A 21,005-nucleotide genomic window follows, 5' to 3' on the forward strand; every position below is an offset into this window, starting at 1 on the left:
TCAATAAATAGTTAGTAACTAGTCGTCCTGCCTCTTCCTGTATTGAATGAATATACCATGCAAGCCTCTTCCATGAAGCTTTAAGACAGAAATCAAAGTATTAACATGCTTTTATTTAAATACTGTGGATTTTGCACAAACAACACATGCAGAACAGACAAATAAATAATTTAACATTCACCCTTTCTCCAGTTCTGACAAATACAGTAATTGTGGTGCAATATTCACTGTTGGAAAATCTGTTTGTGTTGTGTCTTTGCAGGGCTGTCAGGACTGTGGCCTTTTTCTGCATTAAATGCTAAATGATGAATATGATACTGACAAACTCAAAATATCACAATGTTATAGACCAAATATTGATTGTACCACACATAATGTGATAGTAATGGTGCTTTTCAATGATATTTACCCACATTGTAATTTCTGATCAGTAAATTGAACCTACAGTACCATCGTTAAAGATTAAAGATGAAACTCACTGTTACTTATCACTAGTCTTTAATGCACAATATGCTGATAGTTATTTTGGGATGACGAGCAATCATCAGTATATTTACGCCTCCCTGAATTGTCCTATTTCATTCAACCCCAGAAAGTGATTTCCTACATTTCCCACAGTTCTTTGACAACTGTCAAAGTAGAGGTACAGTGTTATAGAGAAGAATTACAGCTGTGTTCCACGGTGAGTTAAGCAAAGTGAGGACTTGTTCTGACAGTAGAAGGTGCGAATGGTGTGCAGGGCTGGTTTGAAGTGTTGACTTTTAACCCTGGCAGGTGCTGAGGTCGTGGGCTTTTTTACGAAGTTGTGCCAAAAGGTCTTTCAGCTTTGCATCAAGTCCTTCAAGCTTTGTTGATTTCTGAAGGATTTCGTCCTGCAGCAACTTGAGGGAATCTCCTTTACCTGGAAAAAGATAAGAGTACATGGAGTGACCACATCCAATAACAGATTAAATAAACATTCCCTCACAGGACCAGAGCTCCAACTGATCACACAAAGGTCACTTCCTCTGTCTTTTTCTGCACATTTAATGCATGTAATGACAACTGGTTGTTACACATGATGTGTCATTCCCATGCAATATGTAAGTTAAAATAGGTTTTAGTGTTTCCGTACCTGGTGTTTATTTCTGGCATTGTGCAGAAGGCCAATAGAAAAAAAAAAAGTACACTAAACATCTGACCATCATGTAGGGTAACTTTGGGACAAACAACTGCCTTTAAATTAATGATGAAAGTAACAGCAAATGTAATTGAACAGATACTGTAAATTTGAAAAAGAAATGCAGAAAAAAAGCACATTTTTTGTGTTTTTTTCCTGCAAGCTTACTGTCTGCCTAAGGTCCTGTCCCCTCAGAATATTAATTCAAACTAGGGCTCATAGGGCACAGCTTCACTACTTACAAACAGAATCATAGTCAAGTCAATCTTGGGGTTAAAAGGTCTAAATGAAGCTGTATTTATCAAGCATCTCAGGTTCACTCCTACGGGGAGAGCCCTGAAAGTTCTAAGAGGACTTGATTTTAGAAGCTCTCTCATTTGAGAGTGAGTGACATCACAAACTTGTGCTTTGTTTGGTTTTGCTGTATTACCTTCCAGAGCCTTCATCATGTTTTCAGTGGTGTTGGCCAGAACTCCAGCATCCCGCTGCAGCTTCGCCAGTCGATCCCCCACCTGTCCCGCCTCTCCACCTGGCCCACTGTCTGGAGCCTTGTCCTTAAGACGATCCAGCTGCTTCGCCAAATTCAACAGGTCCTACATGCACACATATTTGTATTAGGACATTTATGAAGACATTTTGCTGACCTCATTCACTCTAATGAACTCTAATTTACTCTCTACCTTAAACAGGCAACTTTAATAGAGTTCCCACATGTTTCAATAAATCCTTTTCCAGAACACTTTCAGTTACTTACTGTAAGTGCAAACACTGGCTGCTGAAATTAACTGCAAAAGCGCCATGATGCCTTTGCTTCTAATTCAATCTAAAGTCACCACTGAAATGCTTCCACGTCCAGTTTCCAGACTCGCCCCTTGTTAAACTAAATATACAGATTTCAAACTAGACCAGCTACAGCAGGTCTCTCACCTGATTTGCAGCAGCTGCTTCACCCTCAGCATCGTCTGCATTGTCCTGTGCATCCTGAGCCTGCTGTCTGCCGTTCTGTAGCAGGTCTTTGAGCTCATCCAGTTGAGGTTTCATTGGCTTTATCAGTGAAGATACATCATCCAGAGCTTTCTCTGCTGGGCTCAGCTGGTCTTTGGCCTACATGAGAAGAACCATTCTCAGTATAATGCTGGGCAAGCAGCACTTATTGGACTCAAAGGGACACCATGTCATCCATTGTTTGATGGAGCCATGCTTCCTACCTTGGTCAGGCTGTTGTTCAGGTTGTCAATGAGATCCATGCTGTCCTGCAGCTTATCCTCGAGGTCAGAGAGGGAGCCCTCCACTGAGCCAAAGCCTGCCAGCAAACCGTCCACATCCGCCTTTACTCCCTGCGCCGTGTCCCTGTGAATGTGCAACCAGCAGAGAAATCCTTTACATCAGTGTGACATTTACATCACTACAAGACATAACAGAGCTCTGAGTTATCCTCAGGATGGACATGCAAGACTGCAATGATAAAAATTGCAAGGACGACTCTACACTGACTATAAGATGACTGATATTCATGTTTCAGAAACAGGATGTACCAATATGAATCCTTGTTGCATCAACAATAATTCTGGATCAAATTTTGGTAAGTACACTTCTGGTAATTTTGGATTTGTTGTTCTGAACAAAGCAGAAAAAGACAGAAAAAGAATAGTTTTGATGCTAAAAACAATAATATTATTTACCACATTATACAGAGCCAAAATAAAAATGTGTGAGCATACGGGAAAATGCAGCATGTTGATTAAACCAGCACTCTGTTTTTTATAGTTTGTTCAATGAAAATTGAAATACTGTGAATGCGTAAAGCCAATAATTGTCTGAGAAAGCAGTATTGAGAGTAACAGTAGTCTGGTCCTGGAGCGTGAAGGCCCACCTGGCATCCTGGGCTTCCTGCAGCAGTTTTCTTGCTGAGTCCAGCTGCGGCTCAGCCTCGTTCAGCACAGCCGTGCTGTCTGGTAGATTGGCTGCCAGATTCTTCAGCTCCTCCAGCTTCCTCTTCAGAGCAGCCAGGCTGAGCGGCAGTTTGGCTTTCAGGATCCAGTCGCTCACCTCCTGGATGTGGGTCAGGTTGGAGGTCGGGTCTGTGCAGACAGAAACAGGAATAGTTGAAGGCAAAGTGTTAAAGGGGTGACTGATTAACTTGATCACTCATGATTACTGAAACCAAGTGAGCCTCCGTTCCACTCATCCAACTACCACTGAACTGAAAAAATCTTTACCTGACAGGAAATCTTTGAGCTCTTTCACAACATCCAGCGTCTCCTTTAAGTCGTCCTCAAGCTCATCTCTGGCCTGCTTCATCTTATTGGACAGCTTCTCTGCAGACTGTCTCACCTGGTTAGTGGTATCCTGTGTTTGCTGGAGCTGTAAGGAAATGAAATGAACTTAAATAATGTTTTAGAAACTGTACACTGTTTTAATCATAGTCTAGAATATTCTTTAAAAATCTTAATTTACTCATGCTCTTTGTAATAGAGTCACAGTGATGTGCCTGTGGAGGTAGATAGTGGAATTAACACAGTGTGTGTGTGCGCACCTTCTCTGTAGCCTCTGTGATCTTCCCAGTGAGCTTGTCCAGTCGATCTTTCACATCCTTAGCATCAGCGTCAGCCCTCTTGCTCAGAGGCAGGGCACCCACACATGTTTGTCCCTTTTCACAAGGCGGAGTTCCCTCTGGTGGACACAAGTCCCCACCTTCACACTGGAGAGGGGTGCAGGGCTCCACCCGAACACTGCCACATACCTGAAAAGTCAGAGTAATGATTTAAAGGCGAAATACGGGAGCAAGGGTCCATTTAACAAAAATATTAGATAGAGGGGTTGGTACCATTCTCAACTGCAATAGTATTTCAATGTAATAATATATCTACAACTTCTGGCCAGATAACACAGACAGATGTGCAGTTGATTAGATTTTTGCTCTCCAGACAATCAACTGTTTCCCTTCACAGCAGATTCTAACCTTTGGGATCATATTCATGTTTTGAAAGGCAAACGCAACTTTTGTGTTTATGTCACAATGGCCATTCCTCTAGTGCCACCTTGAGGAGAGAAACTGCACTTTACTAACTTCCATTATGAAAAGAGAAGGAAAATTAAAGGCACAGGTGCAAACAAAAATGTCGAGAGATTAATGGACATGAACAGAAACTGATTTGCTTAAGCAGGCAAGCATCACAGCTTTATGTTGATGAAATGAGCTGGTTGTTACCTGCTTGGCAACAGGAGTGAGGTCAGGTTGGGAGGCCATGCTCTGGTTCAGGTTGTCCAGATCTCTGGTGTTGGCTGGCTGTGTTTGGTTTAGAAGGTCTGTAGTCTCTTCTCTGACATCAGCTGACTCCTTCACTTTGTTTCCACTGGCATCCACTCTCTTAGCTGCATCTGTAGACTCATCATAGGCGTCCTTGATGGCAGAAAATGCTCCTAAATATGACAGAAGAACAAAACATATTATCTGATGTCACCATTTCCGATTGTCTGTTAGAGAAGTGGTTGGAATCAATCAATGATCCATCACTAAAACTGAGTGTAGCAGTGATTGGTGTCTTTGTTTTCTGACCTGAATTGTTGGGACTGATGGAGTTGTCCATTGCATCTTTCTTAGCTTTGTATTCAACAGAGAGGCGGTCCAGCAGAGCCTGCAGTTTGTCCAGCTCTGAGTCCAGACCAGGAGTTCTTGCCAAGGGTGAAAGGGCATCATTAACCTTGTCTACCTGATCCCTGTGAGACAGAAACACGAGTTGTTCAATTCGGTTTTGTGAGTTATCCTCCAAGAGTTATAATAAGATGAAGAAATTACATTCATGAATGTCAGAAAACAAGTCCACAACAATGATGGAGGGATTTATTAATAACAATTTTTTGTTTTCATATTAAAACGTTCTGGCTATGGTTTCCTCTCAAGATCTCTGCAGTCAGTTACCTGAGCTTGTTCAGCTGGGACAAAGCATCATCCACCTGTCTGGCTGTACTAGGTGGAAGGGAGATGGAGTTCCGGATCAGGTTCAGGCTGGCCTCCAGGGCGTGGATGCGAGGCCCAAAGTTTCCAAGATCACCACCACCTCCAGGACGAGAAGGGAAGCTGGGAGAGAGTCTCTCCAGAGCTAAGCTGAGGTTCTGTCTCTGGGCGCCCAGGGTGAAGAAGCAGGAGGGACATGTCTCACAGGCAGGGAAGGAGTCACAGTGTCCAGGACCGCATGAGTCACAGCGGGCCCCGGTGACACCTGGCCGGCACAAACAGGCTCCTGTCTGCTTGTCGCAACCTTCTGGAAGGGTTCCTTCAGCATCACACTGGCATGCTGTGGAGGAAGAGACAAGATGAGTGATTGAACTCATTTTTGCATCACCAGACACAGAAAGACAAAAACGTAAGTAACAATGTTGCTGCAAATTTCATTTCAACTCTGTCACCCTCTTCCTCAAAGCTTCCTCATCTGACTTCAACAACAAGTTGAAGTCAGATGGTTCACTTGTAACCACTTCGCTAATATGTGAATCCTAAATTAACCACATACAACAAATGACCTGTCAACAATAAATGGAGTAATCAAAGAGGGCTGACTCACGCTGGCAGCCTAAGAGAGGGTCTCCATATGTGTTGTCTGGACACTCGGTACATGTTCGGCCTCCAAAGTTTGGTCTGCACTGACACTGACCTGTCACCTGGTAAGAAGGATACAGAAGTGAATTTAGTGTTGTTACCAACAACAATTACATTATATCAGTGCCTGAAAATGTTTGGCTTCAGACTGTTGTTCAGACAGTATGAAGATGACAGCTGCTGAAGATGACACCGGGGTGTGGCTGGGTGGAGGTCATACCTGGTCACAGGTGTCACTGTATGACCTGGTGGGGTCACAGCTGCAGGGTTCACAGCGTCCTGACAGCAATGGTTTCCAGTATCCTTTGGAACACCCCTCACAGGTCAGCCCATGGAAGTGGGGACGACAGGGACACTGGCCGGTCACTGCATCACAAACGTCTGACAGTGACCCATCTGGAGAACAGGAACATTCTGGACAGCAGTGGTAAAATCACAGTTAGGAAGACACATTGCACATTTTGGTCAGATTCCACACATGCATAACTATGTTATTAGTGGCAGTAATGATGGGAGTGTAAAGAGGGCTTCAGTACAAAGCCAAAGAAAAGTCAGACACTTAGTACTTCGATTTTTGGAATCAAAAACATCAAATCCAATGATAATTCAATTCTGTTCAAACTGGCAGATTTGTGCACTGCACTTTGTAGCTCACATTCAGGACCACGCATACATTTCTGTGACCAAGTGAAGCTGTAACGGTGAACAGAAAACAGACAGATCTGAAGAAAGAAGATTGTGTTATTAAGTGTGATATGAAGGTGTTCGATGACTCACTGGAGCAGCCCAGAGGGTTGGAGGCGCTCAGGCCATAGTAGCCTCTCTTACAGCGGTCACAGCGCGGCCCTTCAACATTCACTTTACACTGACATGAGCCTGTGCTGTCGTCACACCGGCCCCCATTCACTGTCCCCTCAGCACTGCAGATACAGCCTGTCAGCAACACAACAACACAAACATGAGCCACTCATCAAAGATGGTATTCACATATTGCAAAAACTTTTCGCACATTTTTGGTGTTCAAGTCTGAACTTCACCTTGTCCTCAACAAGAATTTCTCTTTTTGTATGACTGCATCAGATTTTAATGTGTTGCACTTACTATGCTGCGATGTGTGAAGGGCCTCACTGAAACTTTTCATTTTGCTAATGAACCACTTACGTATGCAGGCATCAGGACGGTCCATTCGACTGCGGGGGTTTGGCTGGTAGCCTGGGGCACACTGGTCACACTTCGGCCCTGTGGTGTGGTGCATACAGCCCTCACACACACCTCCACTCCTCCACCCACTGGCCTCGTACACCGCCTGGTCAAAATGACAGCGCTGGGCATGGTTGTTACACTCGCAGCCTGAGGAGAAGGCAAATGGTCAGTATGTAGTTCTTACAGTGTGGCTTAGTAAGCTTAATAATAATAATAATAATAATAATAATAATAATAATAATAATAATAATAATACAATTATTAACTTGATTAAAAGAAGGACCTTTTTCGTATCACAAATGTTGGCCAATTTAGGCCTTCACTATTGTCCAACATGACAGAGGCTCCAAAATGGAACAGTCTTGGATATCAGAGATTTCTTTTTAGGTTTTCCTCTTTCATTTCATTTGCTGTGTGCGCAGGTGTCTTATGAAGAAGAAAGTATTGGCAGGCCCTCTATGACAGACCACTGATGTTAATTTCCTTGAGAAGGCTCTCTCCCACACTATCACTTTTGAAAGCCACTCATTTGTGATGATGACTATGCATTCTATATATTTTTGCACGTGTTTCGCTTGACTGACAGGTGTCTAAGCCTTTCACACTGAGCTATGGTTGCCTTCTGATATCTCGGTGATGTTGCAGATACTACATGCATATTTTTCTACAGTCTGTAGTGTGCCATGACGTTATCATGCTGATCACCCTAGTTTAGAGAGATGTGTAACAGGTATGGGTAAAATCTTACGTTGGCAGGTATGAGTGTTGCCCTCGTCTGCAGGTCTCCAGGGCAGATCATTGTAGAGATCAGCACAACGCTCACAGTTTACACCTGCTGTGTTATGCTGGCAGTCACACTGAGGATTCACCTGCAAAGAGACACAGAAAAAAGGCTCATGACGACATGCATAATCACAGGTCAGCTGATTCACTCAGACAGGCTGAATCAACACAGACCTGTTTATCCCAGGAAGCATTTTCAAGTGAAATACATCTCAATTGTAGCCTGCACCAACAAGGATGACCTATGACAGTTGGAAGTTGGAATGAAATCCAAAGCAGATTACAGGTCAAATCACCTCACAAACATGTTTTCAGATGAAACCAGTGATGATTTAGAAATGATTTGCTGCTTTTCTCTTGCTACATATCAGTAACATTTAAACACCTTTGGTAACTGACTTGGTCAGACAGACAGAGACCACGTTGGTTTCTGGGGACTTGTGATGGCGCAAAACTTTTGCACCTCATGTGCCAAATTCAATTTACTTATACAGAAAGTGGACAAGTAACAGCAGAAGACAATGCATGTTAAGTACATTTTTTTAATGTTGTGTCTCTCCCATGTAATCCAGATGAAGATTATCTGCTGAATTTACTGTATCTTGTCTTTGTGCCAAATTTGAAAATGTATGAGGATCAATGTCAGGGGTGGCTGGGCAAGAGGTTTGTGGGGCTTTAGGCAGAAAAAGGTGTCCTGGTAGCCATAGCAGCTGAAAAAAACTGCTTATTTCATTTATGGTCTGGGCAGCCTCTGACCAGTATTGTGTTTTCAGCTCCGCATTGATTAGCAAACTTTCTGAGAAAAGGGAGCCCTGCTGAGATTCAGATAGATTTGGAAAGTTTTTCCTGATCCATCGTTGTAGCAACTGCAGAACAAATTACACTGGCATTTTGTAATACTTCAGCCTCTTGTCATATCATTCTCATATCTGAGTGTCTCTAGCACAGGGACACCGAAATGTAGGTCCAGGGTGTGTTTAGCCAAGCTTAGGAATAAGACTGGAAGCAGGAGGAAACAAACTGTGTATCAACTACCTCACAGCTGTATTTTTTACCTCAAAACCTCGAAAACACCTGCATACCTGTATGCTGTTGGACAGTTGGTTGCTGTATGCTTCTGGCAGACATCGGTTGGCATGTCCATGGCACATACAGCTGCCCATCACCCTCATCTCCTTGAGTGCGTAAAATCGACTGAGAGCTCTGCCTGGTAGACGTGGCACATCACCGAGCTCTGTCAGCCTCACCCTCAGCCCCGTTAACCCAGTCACATCTGTGGATGAGACAGCTGTCAATCAGCAGGCTACAACCTTTAAGCAGGTCTACAGAGCATCAGTCACGATTCAGGAAGCAACTCATTACAGGCAGAGACCTACCTTCAATTTTTTGGCTTTTGGGAGCTGGGACATAAGCATACTGACGCAACGGACTGAACTGGATCTAGACAAGAGAAAAAAAATATAATGAAATAAAAACAAGATCAGCTACTTTTTTATGCTGCAAAAAGACACTGAAATGTAGTCCTCTTGTGTTCAGATCATCTCAGAATGCTTTAATAATATAAGTGAGATATGGAGAAAATACAAAAGCAAATAATCTGCTGATTGTTTGCCTGACTCCTTCAAATCTATAGTAATAAAACTCAAATAGTATTAGTGATGGTGGTTGTCCAGTAAATAGCATTTTATGATCAGACAAAAGTAAACCTTTTGAATAACTAGTCCAGGAACAACAGACGGCTTGTCCTTACAGTGTGATCTTGGTATGGATTTGCTCCAGTAGGGGGCAGTGTGTAGCAGTATGTATCTTCCAGGCTAAGAGGTGTTGTTGTGGAGATGCCAGGAAAAGCTTTTGGACAGTCTGTAGCCAAGTAGAGAGCAGGCTGCCACGTCTTGCCATTATCCAGTGTCCTCTCTATAACAAAGGCATTGGGACGAGGGCCCTGAAAGTAAAGAACAAAGAAAAGAATTCCGCTTTAAAATTCAGAAATGACGTATGAGGAATAAAACAAATATAAGGGTGTTGTTACTGAGATGTGTTTCATGAATCACTGAATAATGATAAAGTATTCCATATTTTAGACACATTCATGTGATCCAGCTGTGATTGCAGACTGTTTCGTACCTTGAAGCTGAGCACCAGGTTGTCAAGCTGGAACAGGCTGTCGAGGTCCAACTCGAGAGTGACTGGACTGGCCTCTGCAGGACAAGCAAGCATTTCCATCAGGTACACTACATATGACTGAGGATCACTGTTTTCAACAGATGTTCACAGAAACACACTTCGGTTTAAATTCAATTTCAGATTGACTTGCTGTTGTTTTGAGTCCTACAGCCAGAGGACACTGTTCAGCACAGTTTACAGGTTTTATAGGCCGTTTACATCTTTGCCCACCTTTCTTAGACTGCCACCATTTATCTGGTCCAGAAGTGGACAGGGCATCTTGGACAGTGTGGGCCAGCTGACCGTTTGGGTTCCTGGAGTCACAAGGACAACACTTCATCCTCCTCTGAGAAACAAACAAACAAATACAAACAAATCAGTAACATTGGAATTTCCTGCAGAGTTCCTCTGTAATATCTGGTGTATGTGTGGACATCACTGTGAGTGTAAAGGGTTTGTCCCAAAACATAAGACCAACTTCTAAATTTGTGAGTTTGCCACAATGCCATGTAGATAAGTTGTACCAGTGAACACAGCATCACATGGCACAGCTGACAGAAAGTCAGTATGCCTGAGATGGAAAGCCTGATGACCAGCAGTTCAAGCTTTATATTGTGTTAAGACAATATAAAGCTGGTATATAATGTGGCGGAAACTTTGCCCAGTACCAGATGATGAAGCTACTATGTGCTGCCCAAGTTTAAATCTCACTGTGCTTTGCATAAATTCAATTTTGTGACACCAAGGAACTTGACTTCGGACCACAGGGAATAATATATATATAATATAATATTTAAAGAAACAATTCATTCAAAGATTGCATTTTAGGGGACTGTGTAGTGAGCCCTGAGGCAGTCAGAGTACCCATGCACGTACACATGCAAACAAACACATGTGTTATACCTGGATGGAATTCAATACAAATAAGCAGATAAAGACCAAATTTCTATTTTTAGATGAAACTTTCCTTTAACATTTGGAGCAGCTGTTCTTCCACCCCTACATGCTGTTTATGAAGACATCCAGTATGTTTGTCAATTTATATATTTGCATAGTTAACCACATAAGAGTTTGGTCTGTACCTGCTCTACATGGAAAGTGTCCTGAGACAACTTCGGTTGTGATTTGGCGCTATATAAATAAAACTGAATTGAATTGAATTGAATAAGCGCTCACACCACTGACAGCTGGGCCGATGCTTTCACCAGTCAATATTTATTTGCTCCCCCTCTATGCTGGTACTCTGGACGTGACTGCCACTCTGGCACAGGGACCATGGCTGCTGTCCCTGTAGGTAAAAGTTCCCTCTGGCTCACTGACTCTTACAACGTGACAGCCTTGATAACGTTTTCCCCTCTGGCTATGAATCTCAACTCACCCATCCATATTAGGACACAATTTTACAATCAAAATTGCTTAGATTTGTTTTTCCACTGAAAAGTGCTGGAACCCCTCTGTCTAGTCAACATCCATGTTTAAACTCAACACCTCCAGTTTGTAACACAAGCTTTCTGTTATAAGTTTGTTTTCCTTCATTCTAACATCAACACCCAAGATATACTCAAAAAATTGTAAAAGATGTAATTGGATTGGTTATTGGAAAACTCAGATGAGGGTACAAAACATATCGTACAGTTTATTATTATTATTGTGTTAGGAAAATTCTATTGTTTTCCCATAGTTTGTACAGTTAACCACTATTAAATCATATTTCGACATTTTTTTCTACCATCTGCAATTCTGACACACAAGATATTTCTTTGTCGTTCTTCTTTTTTTGATTTTTATTGCATTTCTATGTTTTATATGTTTATATGTTGTTTAAATTTCATGTCCAGTCAGTTGAAGACACTACTGTAGTGAAGAGGACATGATAGTTCTGTAGCTTTGATGTAAATGGTGGAGATCCTGATAGCCTGGAGGTTTCAGATTTCAGCTGTCACAGGGTTACAGCTTCTCCTACTTGTTGGTCCCCCTACCTACAGACAGCAGCTTCAGTGAGTCCTGCACTGATCCCAGCCATATCATTGTCCTGTATACCCTGTGGATCCACCATACAATAATGACTTCAGTTCATTTTATCTAAAACATTGTATTTTTTTTCCCTTATTGCAAAACAGCGAATCTTATCTAATCTTGGGTGAAAAAGATTTAACCCTCTCAAAGACTCAGGTGTGTCCGTGTCAGTTTTACCACTCCTTCACCTCACTTATCTCACTAAAGCCTGACAGGGAGATTCTTTTTAACTTTGTATATGTAGGTTAAAAGTGATTCAGCGTGGCTTTTCCACAAGGTCTCTGACTTTTTTGGCGGTGTGTCACCTCCAGCACACATGCAAACACACACTGTTTGCATGTTGTCCTTGCCAGCTGACTGTTCATAAACATGTACTTGATTCTACAGGTATAAAGTCTACAGGGGACATTGTGATAAATTAGTTCAGGAGGAACCAAGGAGGTTCAGGTTACATTTGAACTAATATTAGCTGTAGTATTTTATATCAACTACTGTATGAAAGACAGCAGGAATGAAATCACTGATGTTAGTTAACAGGTAAGGGCACATGGTCATCTCAAAGAGAATATAATTCATGTCTGTGTAGCAGGATTGATACCAGAAGGCCTCTGCCTGCCAAACACTGATTTCTACAAATCTGAGGATAATTTGCTAGTTTGGGCTCTGGGCATTCAATCGTTCGCAACTGGACTTTGTCAGTATGTCCAATTGCGAACGATTGAATGCCCTGAGGCTTACAATGACCTGGATGAATGAGAATATTCACAGGCTAGTTTGGGCTCATTATAGATTTCAAGAATGACTTTCCAGTTTCCATCCAATACCCTCTAAAAATTGCAAAGGTAGCAGATCTGACCCTGCTCCACAATGGTTTGGTCCCCTGATGGAATCTGAAATGTAGGCCTTCTTAGGATCCATCAAAACTAATGCTCATTTTTCATCAATTTACAGATGACATAGCAATTCCAATGAGTCAGTCTTAGAAATGACGTCTCCCAGCCCACCAAATCAGTCAGAACCTTATGTCGAGGTATACTGCAGCAGCTGCATGTTAACCACGTCCACTGCATGGGACAGGACTGCCCTGAGCTAAATTCTCACTGACCGAACAATTCTATTTCCTTATCAGCTGGAATCTGCAATGCACAGACCCAGGTTTTCCAGGATATGTGGAAACACAAAATTACCACATTACTATGAAAACTTCTTTCAAATTCTATCTACATTACTATCAAACTATTCAAGGACATGGTAATTGTAGGCCACTAGACCAATCAACACTACTCTCTGCTACAGAAGCTTACATTTACATTTATTCTTCAATATTGATTATCAGAGCAGCAGTGCGATGAAGCATAGCCAACAAGATCAGACTAGTTTTCTGGGATCTCTCTGAGGGTTTTGTCATTGTTCATCTTCTTTGGTAGTCATGCATACGTGTGTGTCAGCTCTGAGATACAGCTGGGTGTTCCTGCCCCTCCCTGTCTGGACAAGGTGCGGCTTAGGCGAAAAAAACACTGAACAAAAGGGAAAGTTTTGAAGAGAGTGTGCACAACACATCTATTCATTCCCTGAGGCAGTTTCAACACATGCAGCACTAATACACTGTAACACTGTCAGCGATGGAGGTTATGTAACATCAGCACATCTTTCAGTGTTGCTCTGTCTTTTAGATTAGATTTGGATTTTAGAAGATGGAAATATTCATTCTACAGGAAAGCAAAGTCATTATTTTGTGGTGCTGGAACTTCATTATTATGTTCTCTACTTTACTGACTTATGTACTTATTTCCAGCTTGGGAGACTTATTTCCCCCCTCACTGCATTTATCTGAAGGCAGGAGCTTCTACTTACTTTGCAGACAAGATTTTACATTCAACATCCGCGACTACTTGAGGTACGTAGGGCTGCAGTTTGGGAACTGCTGGGCAACAGTCCAGCTCCTGACCATCGATGCCCTCTCACTCTGTGTTGCACTATCCTGTTATTATTACATTATTACAAAGCTGAAATATTAAATATCTTTTATAAGATCTCTTTTTAAAAACTGTCTGAGGTGATCCTGAGATGATAGCAGATACACAAAACCAAATATGAACTATAACAACATTATGTGGTCCCAAACCAGTGAAAAGGTCTGGTGGTGGGTTGAGACTATTCAACACTGTTCCAGTGCAGTTTTACTTGTATTGTTGGCTTTAATATGATACCTAAGGAACAGGAACAGATGATTTATATTGCATTAAAAGGAACTGAAAGGATTATAGCTAAGACTAGAGGCTTTTTTCTCCTGTTTTTGAGTAAAAATAAAAATTGCAACATTGCAGGCTTGAATTTTCCTCACCGCATGCCCTCTGCTGTGGACAGATAAAGTCTTGTTTCAAAATCAGCATTTAAATCCAGTAATGGCCGACTTGTGCTGAGGCAGCAGATGAGCGGTTTGTCAGACGTCGGTCAAAGAGTACAGTTGCAACATGATGGTCTGGCACTGAAATGAGACTGTTTCACAAATGGCGGGCATTTCTGCCAAAACCACCACAGCCTCCATCCTGCACCTCTGTCAGTTTGCCATGACCTCTACACCACTCGCCTCTGATGGTGCAAACCCCATGCAGAGACCCATGCGTGACCCGGGTGAACACAGCTGGCTTAAGCAGTGACTGGGCTCTGGTTTAGCAGATACAGGTTTTTATAAAACCAATATCAATAATGATAAATCAGCTAATCATTTCAGCTGTACTTCTATAAACTGTTAGGGTAGTTTAATTTATAGCAAAACATATTCTATAGGCTCCTCATATGTTTTGTATGTAAAAGTCTGAATTTGTAAAAAGAAAAGTAGGAACCAGAAGTAGGAACCTTTCAGATGCATGCAGTGGAGAAAAATGTAGAATATTTCTCTCTGAATTGTAGTGGAGAATGTAGAAAGTGTCATAGAAGGAAAAGACTCCGTTAAGTACAAGAATATCAAATATGTACAGTATTGAGTATATTTGCTTTCCAACACTTCTCTTTCCACATTTTAAACTGAACAGATTTTCCAACCTGCCTTCATATTCATCGACTTGATTTAGTAAGAGTTGACAACCAGTTGATGCAAATATAGTGCAAAAGTGTGACACAGGACTGTTCTCCTACCTGCTGGTATGGGGTGCAGTAGACCTCGGACCCTGTGAGGCCGCAGGTGGAGGAGGCGTGGAGCTGGTGAACCCGGCCCAGCAGCAGGTCATTGCTGGGTGGGTAACAAGCCCCCTGCGAGCAGTCGGTCTGGGCCTGTGATGCTGCAGCTATGGCTGTCAGCGGCACAATAAGAGATGAAATGTAACCATGTGTTGTACTTATATGACCAACATCCGTCATCACAAACATCTATATTCCAGTTCACAGTCAATACTGACATTCATCACGACATACAAGCACAGTCCAAAACATAAGGAAAGAACGACCAATTATGGTCTACAAAAGTCAGGTTCAACTCTAATTTTTCCAGCACACATCACTTGAACTATAAACATTTATTTCTGTGAGATTAACACAAATTGACTATTATTGTATTAATGACAATAACACGCTACACAACAACAACAATAATAACAATATATACACAATTCATTCTCTGATGAAAATGAAATATAAGAATATGCCTTATATATATACATGAATATAATTATGCTCACCTTTTATCACATGAAACTTCTACCAACCAACTCTAAACGTAACGTCAGTATAAATATGACAGTTTTTAATCTTTTGACTAAATCCAAGATTAATGACCAATGATGAATGGTCAATGATCAATCTGACCTCCATCACCACAGAGGACGACTAATTTTACTGAACCTTTGTTAGATATTAATTCACCTAGTGTTTAAGAGTTTGGCTCTTGGATTATGCTGTAAAATTCTGTTGAGTGTCATATTTGGACCATTCTAAAAAAGAAGCCAAAAAAAAAAAAAAAAAAGCATCAAACAGGAAGTATATCTACAGTATTCAAAGAGGATGCTTTGCTGTGGCGCAGACAAAGTCATCGTGTCTACAACTATGCATTTCTATAGATCACATGTGATGTGATATGTGATATTTTGTTTCTTTTAATTTGAAAAAGTCCAGGTCCTTGTCAGGATGGAAGAGCCTGCAGCAGACTCAGACTAATGAAATCAGGCTATAAAACTGTCAGACTGGCAGTCATCCAGGTCATGGTTATCCAAGGAGGGTAGAATCAGGGGCAACAGGACTTGGTTGTAGAAACTGGAAAATGTTTGGCCTCTCATCCAAGCGGTTTCTTCAGTTCTACCTGAGAGAAGTCCCATTGCCTTTAAGTCAGCCCTGCTTGGATGAAGTTAACAACTCTTTCAACGTGTGCCATCATGACCGGAGAGACACAGAGTGCAGGTTTTTCATTCCAGTTTCACTGCAGCAGCTCTATTCAGGTTAGTTTCTCCTCTCTGCCGCAAAATGGAATCATCACACTAATCAGTTGCTGTGGTGTTTTGCTGGATGGAAAACCTGCATACTGTCAACTCCCAGTGACTTAAGGGTATAATCCTCTGGTGTGGAAAGTTTAAGGGGAAAGTTCCACCTTATGAAACAGACAGAGGACACTTAAGAGAATAAGTGAAAATATTAAAGCAAAAGAAAACAGACAGAGATCTTACCAGCTAGAAGAAAAAATATTTTCATGTTGTGTTGCTCCTACAAAAAAGTCTGGAACAGATGAGAAAACAACGGAATATCAGCAAGCAGAACAAGTCAAATACAATCAAAGCTGCTTGACGATTTCTTGATTGAGACTCACCTGGCAGTCGGTACTCTATCACCTCTGTTATCTGCTGTATCTAAATGTGTGCTGCTATCAGGCTGCTGCTTTATAAACACCAGCTCACCTGGACCGTATGATACAGTGTGTGTCAGAGTCACACCCTTCCCCACCACTCCCTTCTCTCCATGAATCAACACACACACACACACGCAGACACGCAGGTAGATGTAGGCACCAACACAAAGACAAAACAGAGCAATAAACAAAGAATAAACGTGCAAAAGTGTAATAAAGCACTGTCTTCAAAAATTTAACTGTTAATTATTAACTAAAAAGTGAGCTCAAATGGTCTCATTTACTCCAATAAAAAAAAACAGTCAATATTTTCCGTTTTTTTTTTTCTTAATGCGCCGGCTAACCAAGTGTCTCTACAAAATGTTGCGTATATTCAGTATTCAGGGTCCCAGAGGATGAATAGTAATAACTTTAGTGACACTCTGACTTTTCAGTTAGTGCCATCATCAACCAAATACCTGTAACACTAATGACATTCCCATCAGCCTCAGCTGGACTTTGGGTTTGTGCTTATTTACAAATGCTAGCATGCTAACACTGTAAAATAAGTCGGGTCAACATGGCCAGCATTATACCTGCTAAAAATGTCATTTTAGCATTTTCATTGTGATCGTTTTAGCATGCTAATGTTAGCATTTTGCTCAAAGCATTACTGTGACCACGTACAGCCTCACAGAGCTGTTAGCATGGCTGCGGACTCTGTGTAGTACTCTGCAGAATTTGTGTGTAATATGGATTTGGCACACAGGTTTAGTCTTTTTTGAGACTAAAAGCTAAATTTAAGTCATTTAAAATTAATATATATATTTTTTTAAATAACTTGGAATTGTGTTCATGACACAATACCTTTTGTGTACATAAACAAAACAGTGGCTGTGTACTTGTTTATACCTATAAACAGCATGGAAGTCATAAGTAGAGGTGTGAAACTATAAGTAACATCGTATGTATGAGATTGGTTTTTGTGTACGCACACAGTATATATGTATGACTTATTATGTTGTACGTAGTCGTACATACAATAGAGTCATGAAACATTTTCATATGGCTTCTGAGAGAAAGTTGTATCAATACACTATACTACCCAATAGTACTAATAAAACTATTCAAAGTACAATGAAACATAATAATAGTTAACCAAAAATAACCTAACCCATTCACACAGAAAAGCAAAGTATTATTATTTCATTGTGTCCTAGCTGTGGAAACTGAAAACACTTGGGCTTTATCTGGAAGTGTCAGACGTGGACACTCTATATGTATGGCAGAGATTGTTCTCCACAGACAGAGACAGGAAGAGTGGAACATTTAAATTCCTTAAATGCCACAATTTTAAACAAGCATGTCTCAACAAAGTCCAGCCGTGTCATATTGTGCATGTATGTCCAGAGACGACAGAGAAATATTTGTCTGTAATGATTTCATTCTGAAAATACATTACATAACTCTGTATAAACATTGCTTTGTGGTGTTTTCCATTCAGAAAAGAACACAGATGTGGGGGGTGAAGCAGTGCCATGTCTTTCCTCCGCAGACACAACACATGCCCTGTAGGCAGTGTTTAAGCTTTGCCAGGCTGTGTGGTAACTCTGCTGTGCGCTGCAGGCCTGCTGATCACCACCTGTGTTAAAAGAAATAGTAGCCAGAGGCCCAGCTGAACACACACCTTATGTTTTTCTCCAGTCTACGCAGACACACTGACTAAGTCCAAGTACAGGGTGTGTCTTCTGACTCAGCTAGCACGCATACACTACTGTGCACATGCAACTTCAGACAAGCACAGTCACGCCTTCGATCGCACTGGATAGTAGCTGTGGCTGTGATTTATTTCTTGGTAACAGCCTGGTGTTTCCTCTCTTTCTTCACTGGGCCTTTGTTACAGTGAGATGGTGCCAAGGCGACTTCATTGGAGTTATTGGTATCATATAACCCCTCCCTTTCCAAGTGTGACAGAACAGCAGATAAGCAAGAAACACAGGCGACAGTGGAGAAAAGGATCCAGTCGAAAAACATTCGCAATCACATTATACTATTTAAGTACACCTCTGTGTGCCTGAACATGTGCCTGTACATGTTTCTGCACTGAAGGTGCTTAATGTAGTTAAAAGATATGAATGAGCTGAAGTATGGATTGCAGATGCACAAGCACACACACACATTATAAAAAGTTTATTAGGTACACCTGGTACACCGGGACTGGTTCCAGCTGGCAAGGTCAAAGTTTTGCTGATGGTGATCATCATACATTATATATCACAAACAACAAAGAAATACTGTGATGTATATTCTCCCTGAAATGAATTTATGACTTCTGTTTTCAAGTACAGGCACAACATCTACGTCTGGAATCACATTGCTTGATTCTCACCTCTCGTCTCAAACAATGTGATAGCAAAGTTGCGTACAGCTATGAATTTACCTCATGCATGCATTTCTTTTTTTCCATCCATATTTGTGTGTAAGGAGCAAACTTGCTTTCCAAACAATGATCTACTGATGAACTAACACTTAGTGCACACCCTGACAAAGACTCTTATTGTATACAAACTGAGACCAGTTTTAGCACAACTCACGTGCTAAATGTCAGCCAGAGACCAGTACTTAGCAGCTCCCTCTAAAGCAGAACAATAAGATTAATATTAGAAGACTTTCAAATGCCATACCACTGTTTCTTAACCTAGTTGCACTGCCTTACTCATTCGGAAGAAAAAGCAGTTCAAAGGAATTGCTTTTGAACAGTGAGGTCGACACAGTCCTGGTGGCTGATGCAGGAATTTACAGTTTCATACAATTTTTAGAGTCATGGATGAAACTAATGTAGTTAATATGTGTGTTGGATAAAAGCTTTCATCAACAGCCTCTGAGAACTATCCCCTAGAAAACATCAGCCTTCCTGAGACTGGAGTTTTGATGTTGATACCAATATTCATAGAAAAAATATGATGAGGATATATCACCCTGTTACACTTTTTACACAGCCACATAGCAAAGACGTATTTTTTGTCAAGGACTGCACAAATTTGGTTATAGCTGCTCATAACTGGTATAAAGGTTCTGACCTCATCACTCCCACAGACACTGAGATCAGCAGAGCAGAGATTGGGGAGTGATGATAATAAGTTATGCGCCAGATGTGGATTCTGGAGTGGATGTGGATGTAGCACAGTTTTCATTCCAGTTCACCCCCCCTAAATTCGTTCTAGTTGGTGTTTACTTTCTACCACAGGCCCATGTGCACTGTTGTGCAGATATCAGAGTGGAACAATGAAGCTATGGAGGAACATACTGACTTGGACTGACTGGGATGTTTTCAGGACTGCTACCAACAGTCTGGATGAGTGTATGACTGCTGTGTACCATCACACACCAGGGTGTGTTGCAACAATGACAAACCCTGGTTCAGAGCTGAGCGAGGCCAAGGACCTGCATCAGTTCTGCTTTCAATGTCAAAGACAATGGGACAGCCCTGACACCACCCCCTGTGACTCCATCCACCTCAACAGGGCCAAAGGCCTGTCTGGTGGATTTTAGCTCCACCTTTAACACCATCAGTATAGTATATGCAGTATATGTTATGAATAGAGCCAATTTGATTTGCCTACTAAACCAAAATAGATGATGTGGACAAGATTTAAAAGTTTTGGTGTGAAGTTGAAAATTGCTGTGTTTGGAAGGCAAAGTACATTTTCAACCATATGGAAACAGACAGCTTTGTCTTGTTGTAGTACGTCATTAACAAACACCCTTTGGTTCGTTTTTTTATGAAAAAAAGAAGACAAAACAGTTGATCATGTGGCGTCTACCAGCTGGCAGACAGAGTTAGGGATAGTGTTTCTCAGATGTTATTCAGAACAAACATCTCTGCACTTCCTGTACTGCTCCGTGTTACTCACCATCATGAGTGTGTGTGGTACGTGCGTCCACTCTATGGCTCCACTCTGACCACAGTTCACAGTGACAGTGTTGCAGCAGCAGAAACGCTGCAGGGAGACTGGGTTTACACAACCTTTCCCCTGATTTGGTGGTTGTTGATGGGGAGGATTTGTAGGGACTTTATCAGATGAATGGAGACCTGTGTTCACCTGTGTGGCTTTAAGCCACCTTCTGCCACACTGGACTGACCTGACAACAAGACAACTGACAAACATCACATATTCTGTTTTTTTTTTTTTTTTTTTTTGTCTTTTGATAGCATCTTGACCATTGACAGAATAGTACAGTAATTATTGATTTCCTGTCCCTTCCTG

The 21,005-nt window shown here is 41.5% G+C and overlaps 1 protein-coding gene across 1 annotated transcript; it reads right to left on the minus strand.

The window, feature by feature from the left end:
- Positions 1-92: 92 nt before the first annotated feature.
- LOC121620622 (laminin subunit beta-3-like) lies at positions 93-16,814 on the minus strand. The gene is made up of 23 exons (XM_041956750.1): positions 16,720-16,814; positions 16,580-16,628; positions 15,063-15,217; positions 10,140-10,254; positions 9,870-9,943; positions 9,496-9,687; positions 9,122-9,185; positions 8,828-9,018; positions 7,711-7,831; positions 6,921-7,109; positions 6,537-6,692; positions 5,980-6,173; positions 5,725-5,821; positions 5,082-5,457; positions 4,719-4,879; positions 4,371-4,582; positions 3,696-3,902; positions 3,379-3,523; positions 3,033-3,240; positions 2,368-2,509; positions 2,087-2,263; positions 1,590-1,752; positions 93-901 (listed from the first exon to the last, which is right to left on the minus strand). Exons 2-23 carry the CDS (start codon positions 16,602-16,604, stop codon positions 762-764), a joined length of 3,504 nt encoding a protein of 1,167 aa, XP_041812684.1. The 5' UTR covers positions 16,605-16,628; positions 16,720-16,814; the 3' UTR covers positions 93-761.
- Between the last annotated feature and the right edge of the window lie 4,191 nt (positions 16,815-21,005).

This window comes from Chelmon rostratus, chromosome 2 (genome assembly GCF_017976325.1).
Source record: "Chelmon rostratus isolate fCheRos1 chromosome 2, fCheRos1.pri, whole genome shotgun sequence".
Lineage (NCBI taxonomy): Eukaryota > Metazoa > Chordata > Actinopteri > Chaetodontiformes > Chaetodontidae > Chelmon > Chelmon rostratus.

What these genes read in the sequence shown, in the direction of transcription:
- LOC121620622 (XM_041956750.1), bottom strand. Translation starts at nt 16,604, where the DNA reads ATGAAAATATTTTTTCTTCTAGCTG. An exon ending in ACAGTGACACCTGTGACCAG is followed by an intron (nt 5,822 to 5,979) that starts GTATGACCTCCA and finishes CCTTCTTACCAG; the next exon opens with GTGACAGGTCAGTGTCAGTG. An exon ending in TCACAGAGGCTACAGAGAAG is followed by an intron (nt 3,524 to 3,695) that starts GTGCGCACACAC and finishes ATTTCCTTACAG; the next exon opens with CTCCAGCAAACACAGGATAC.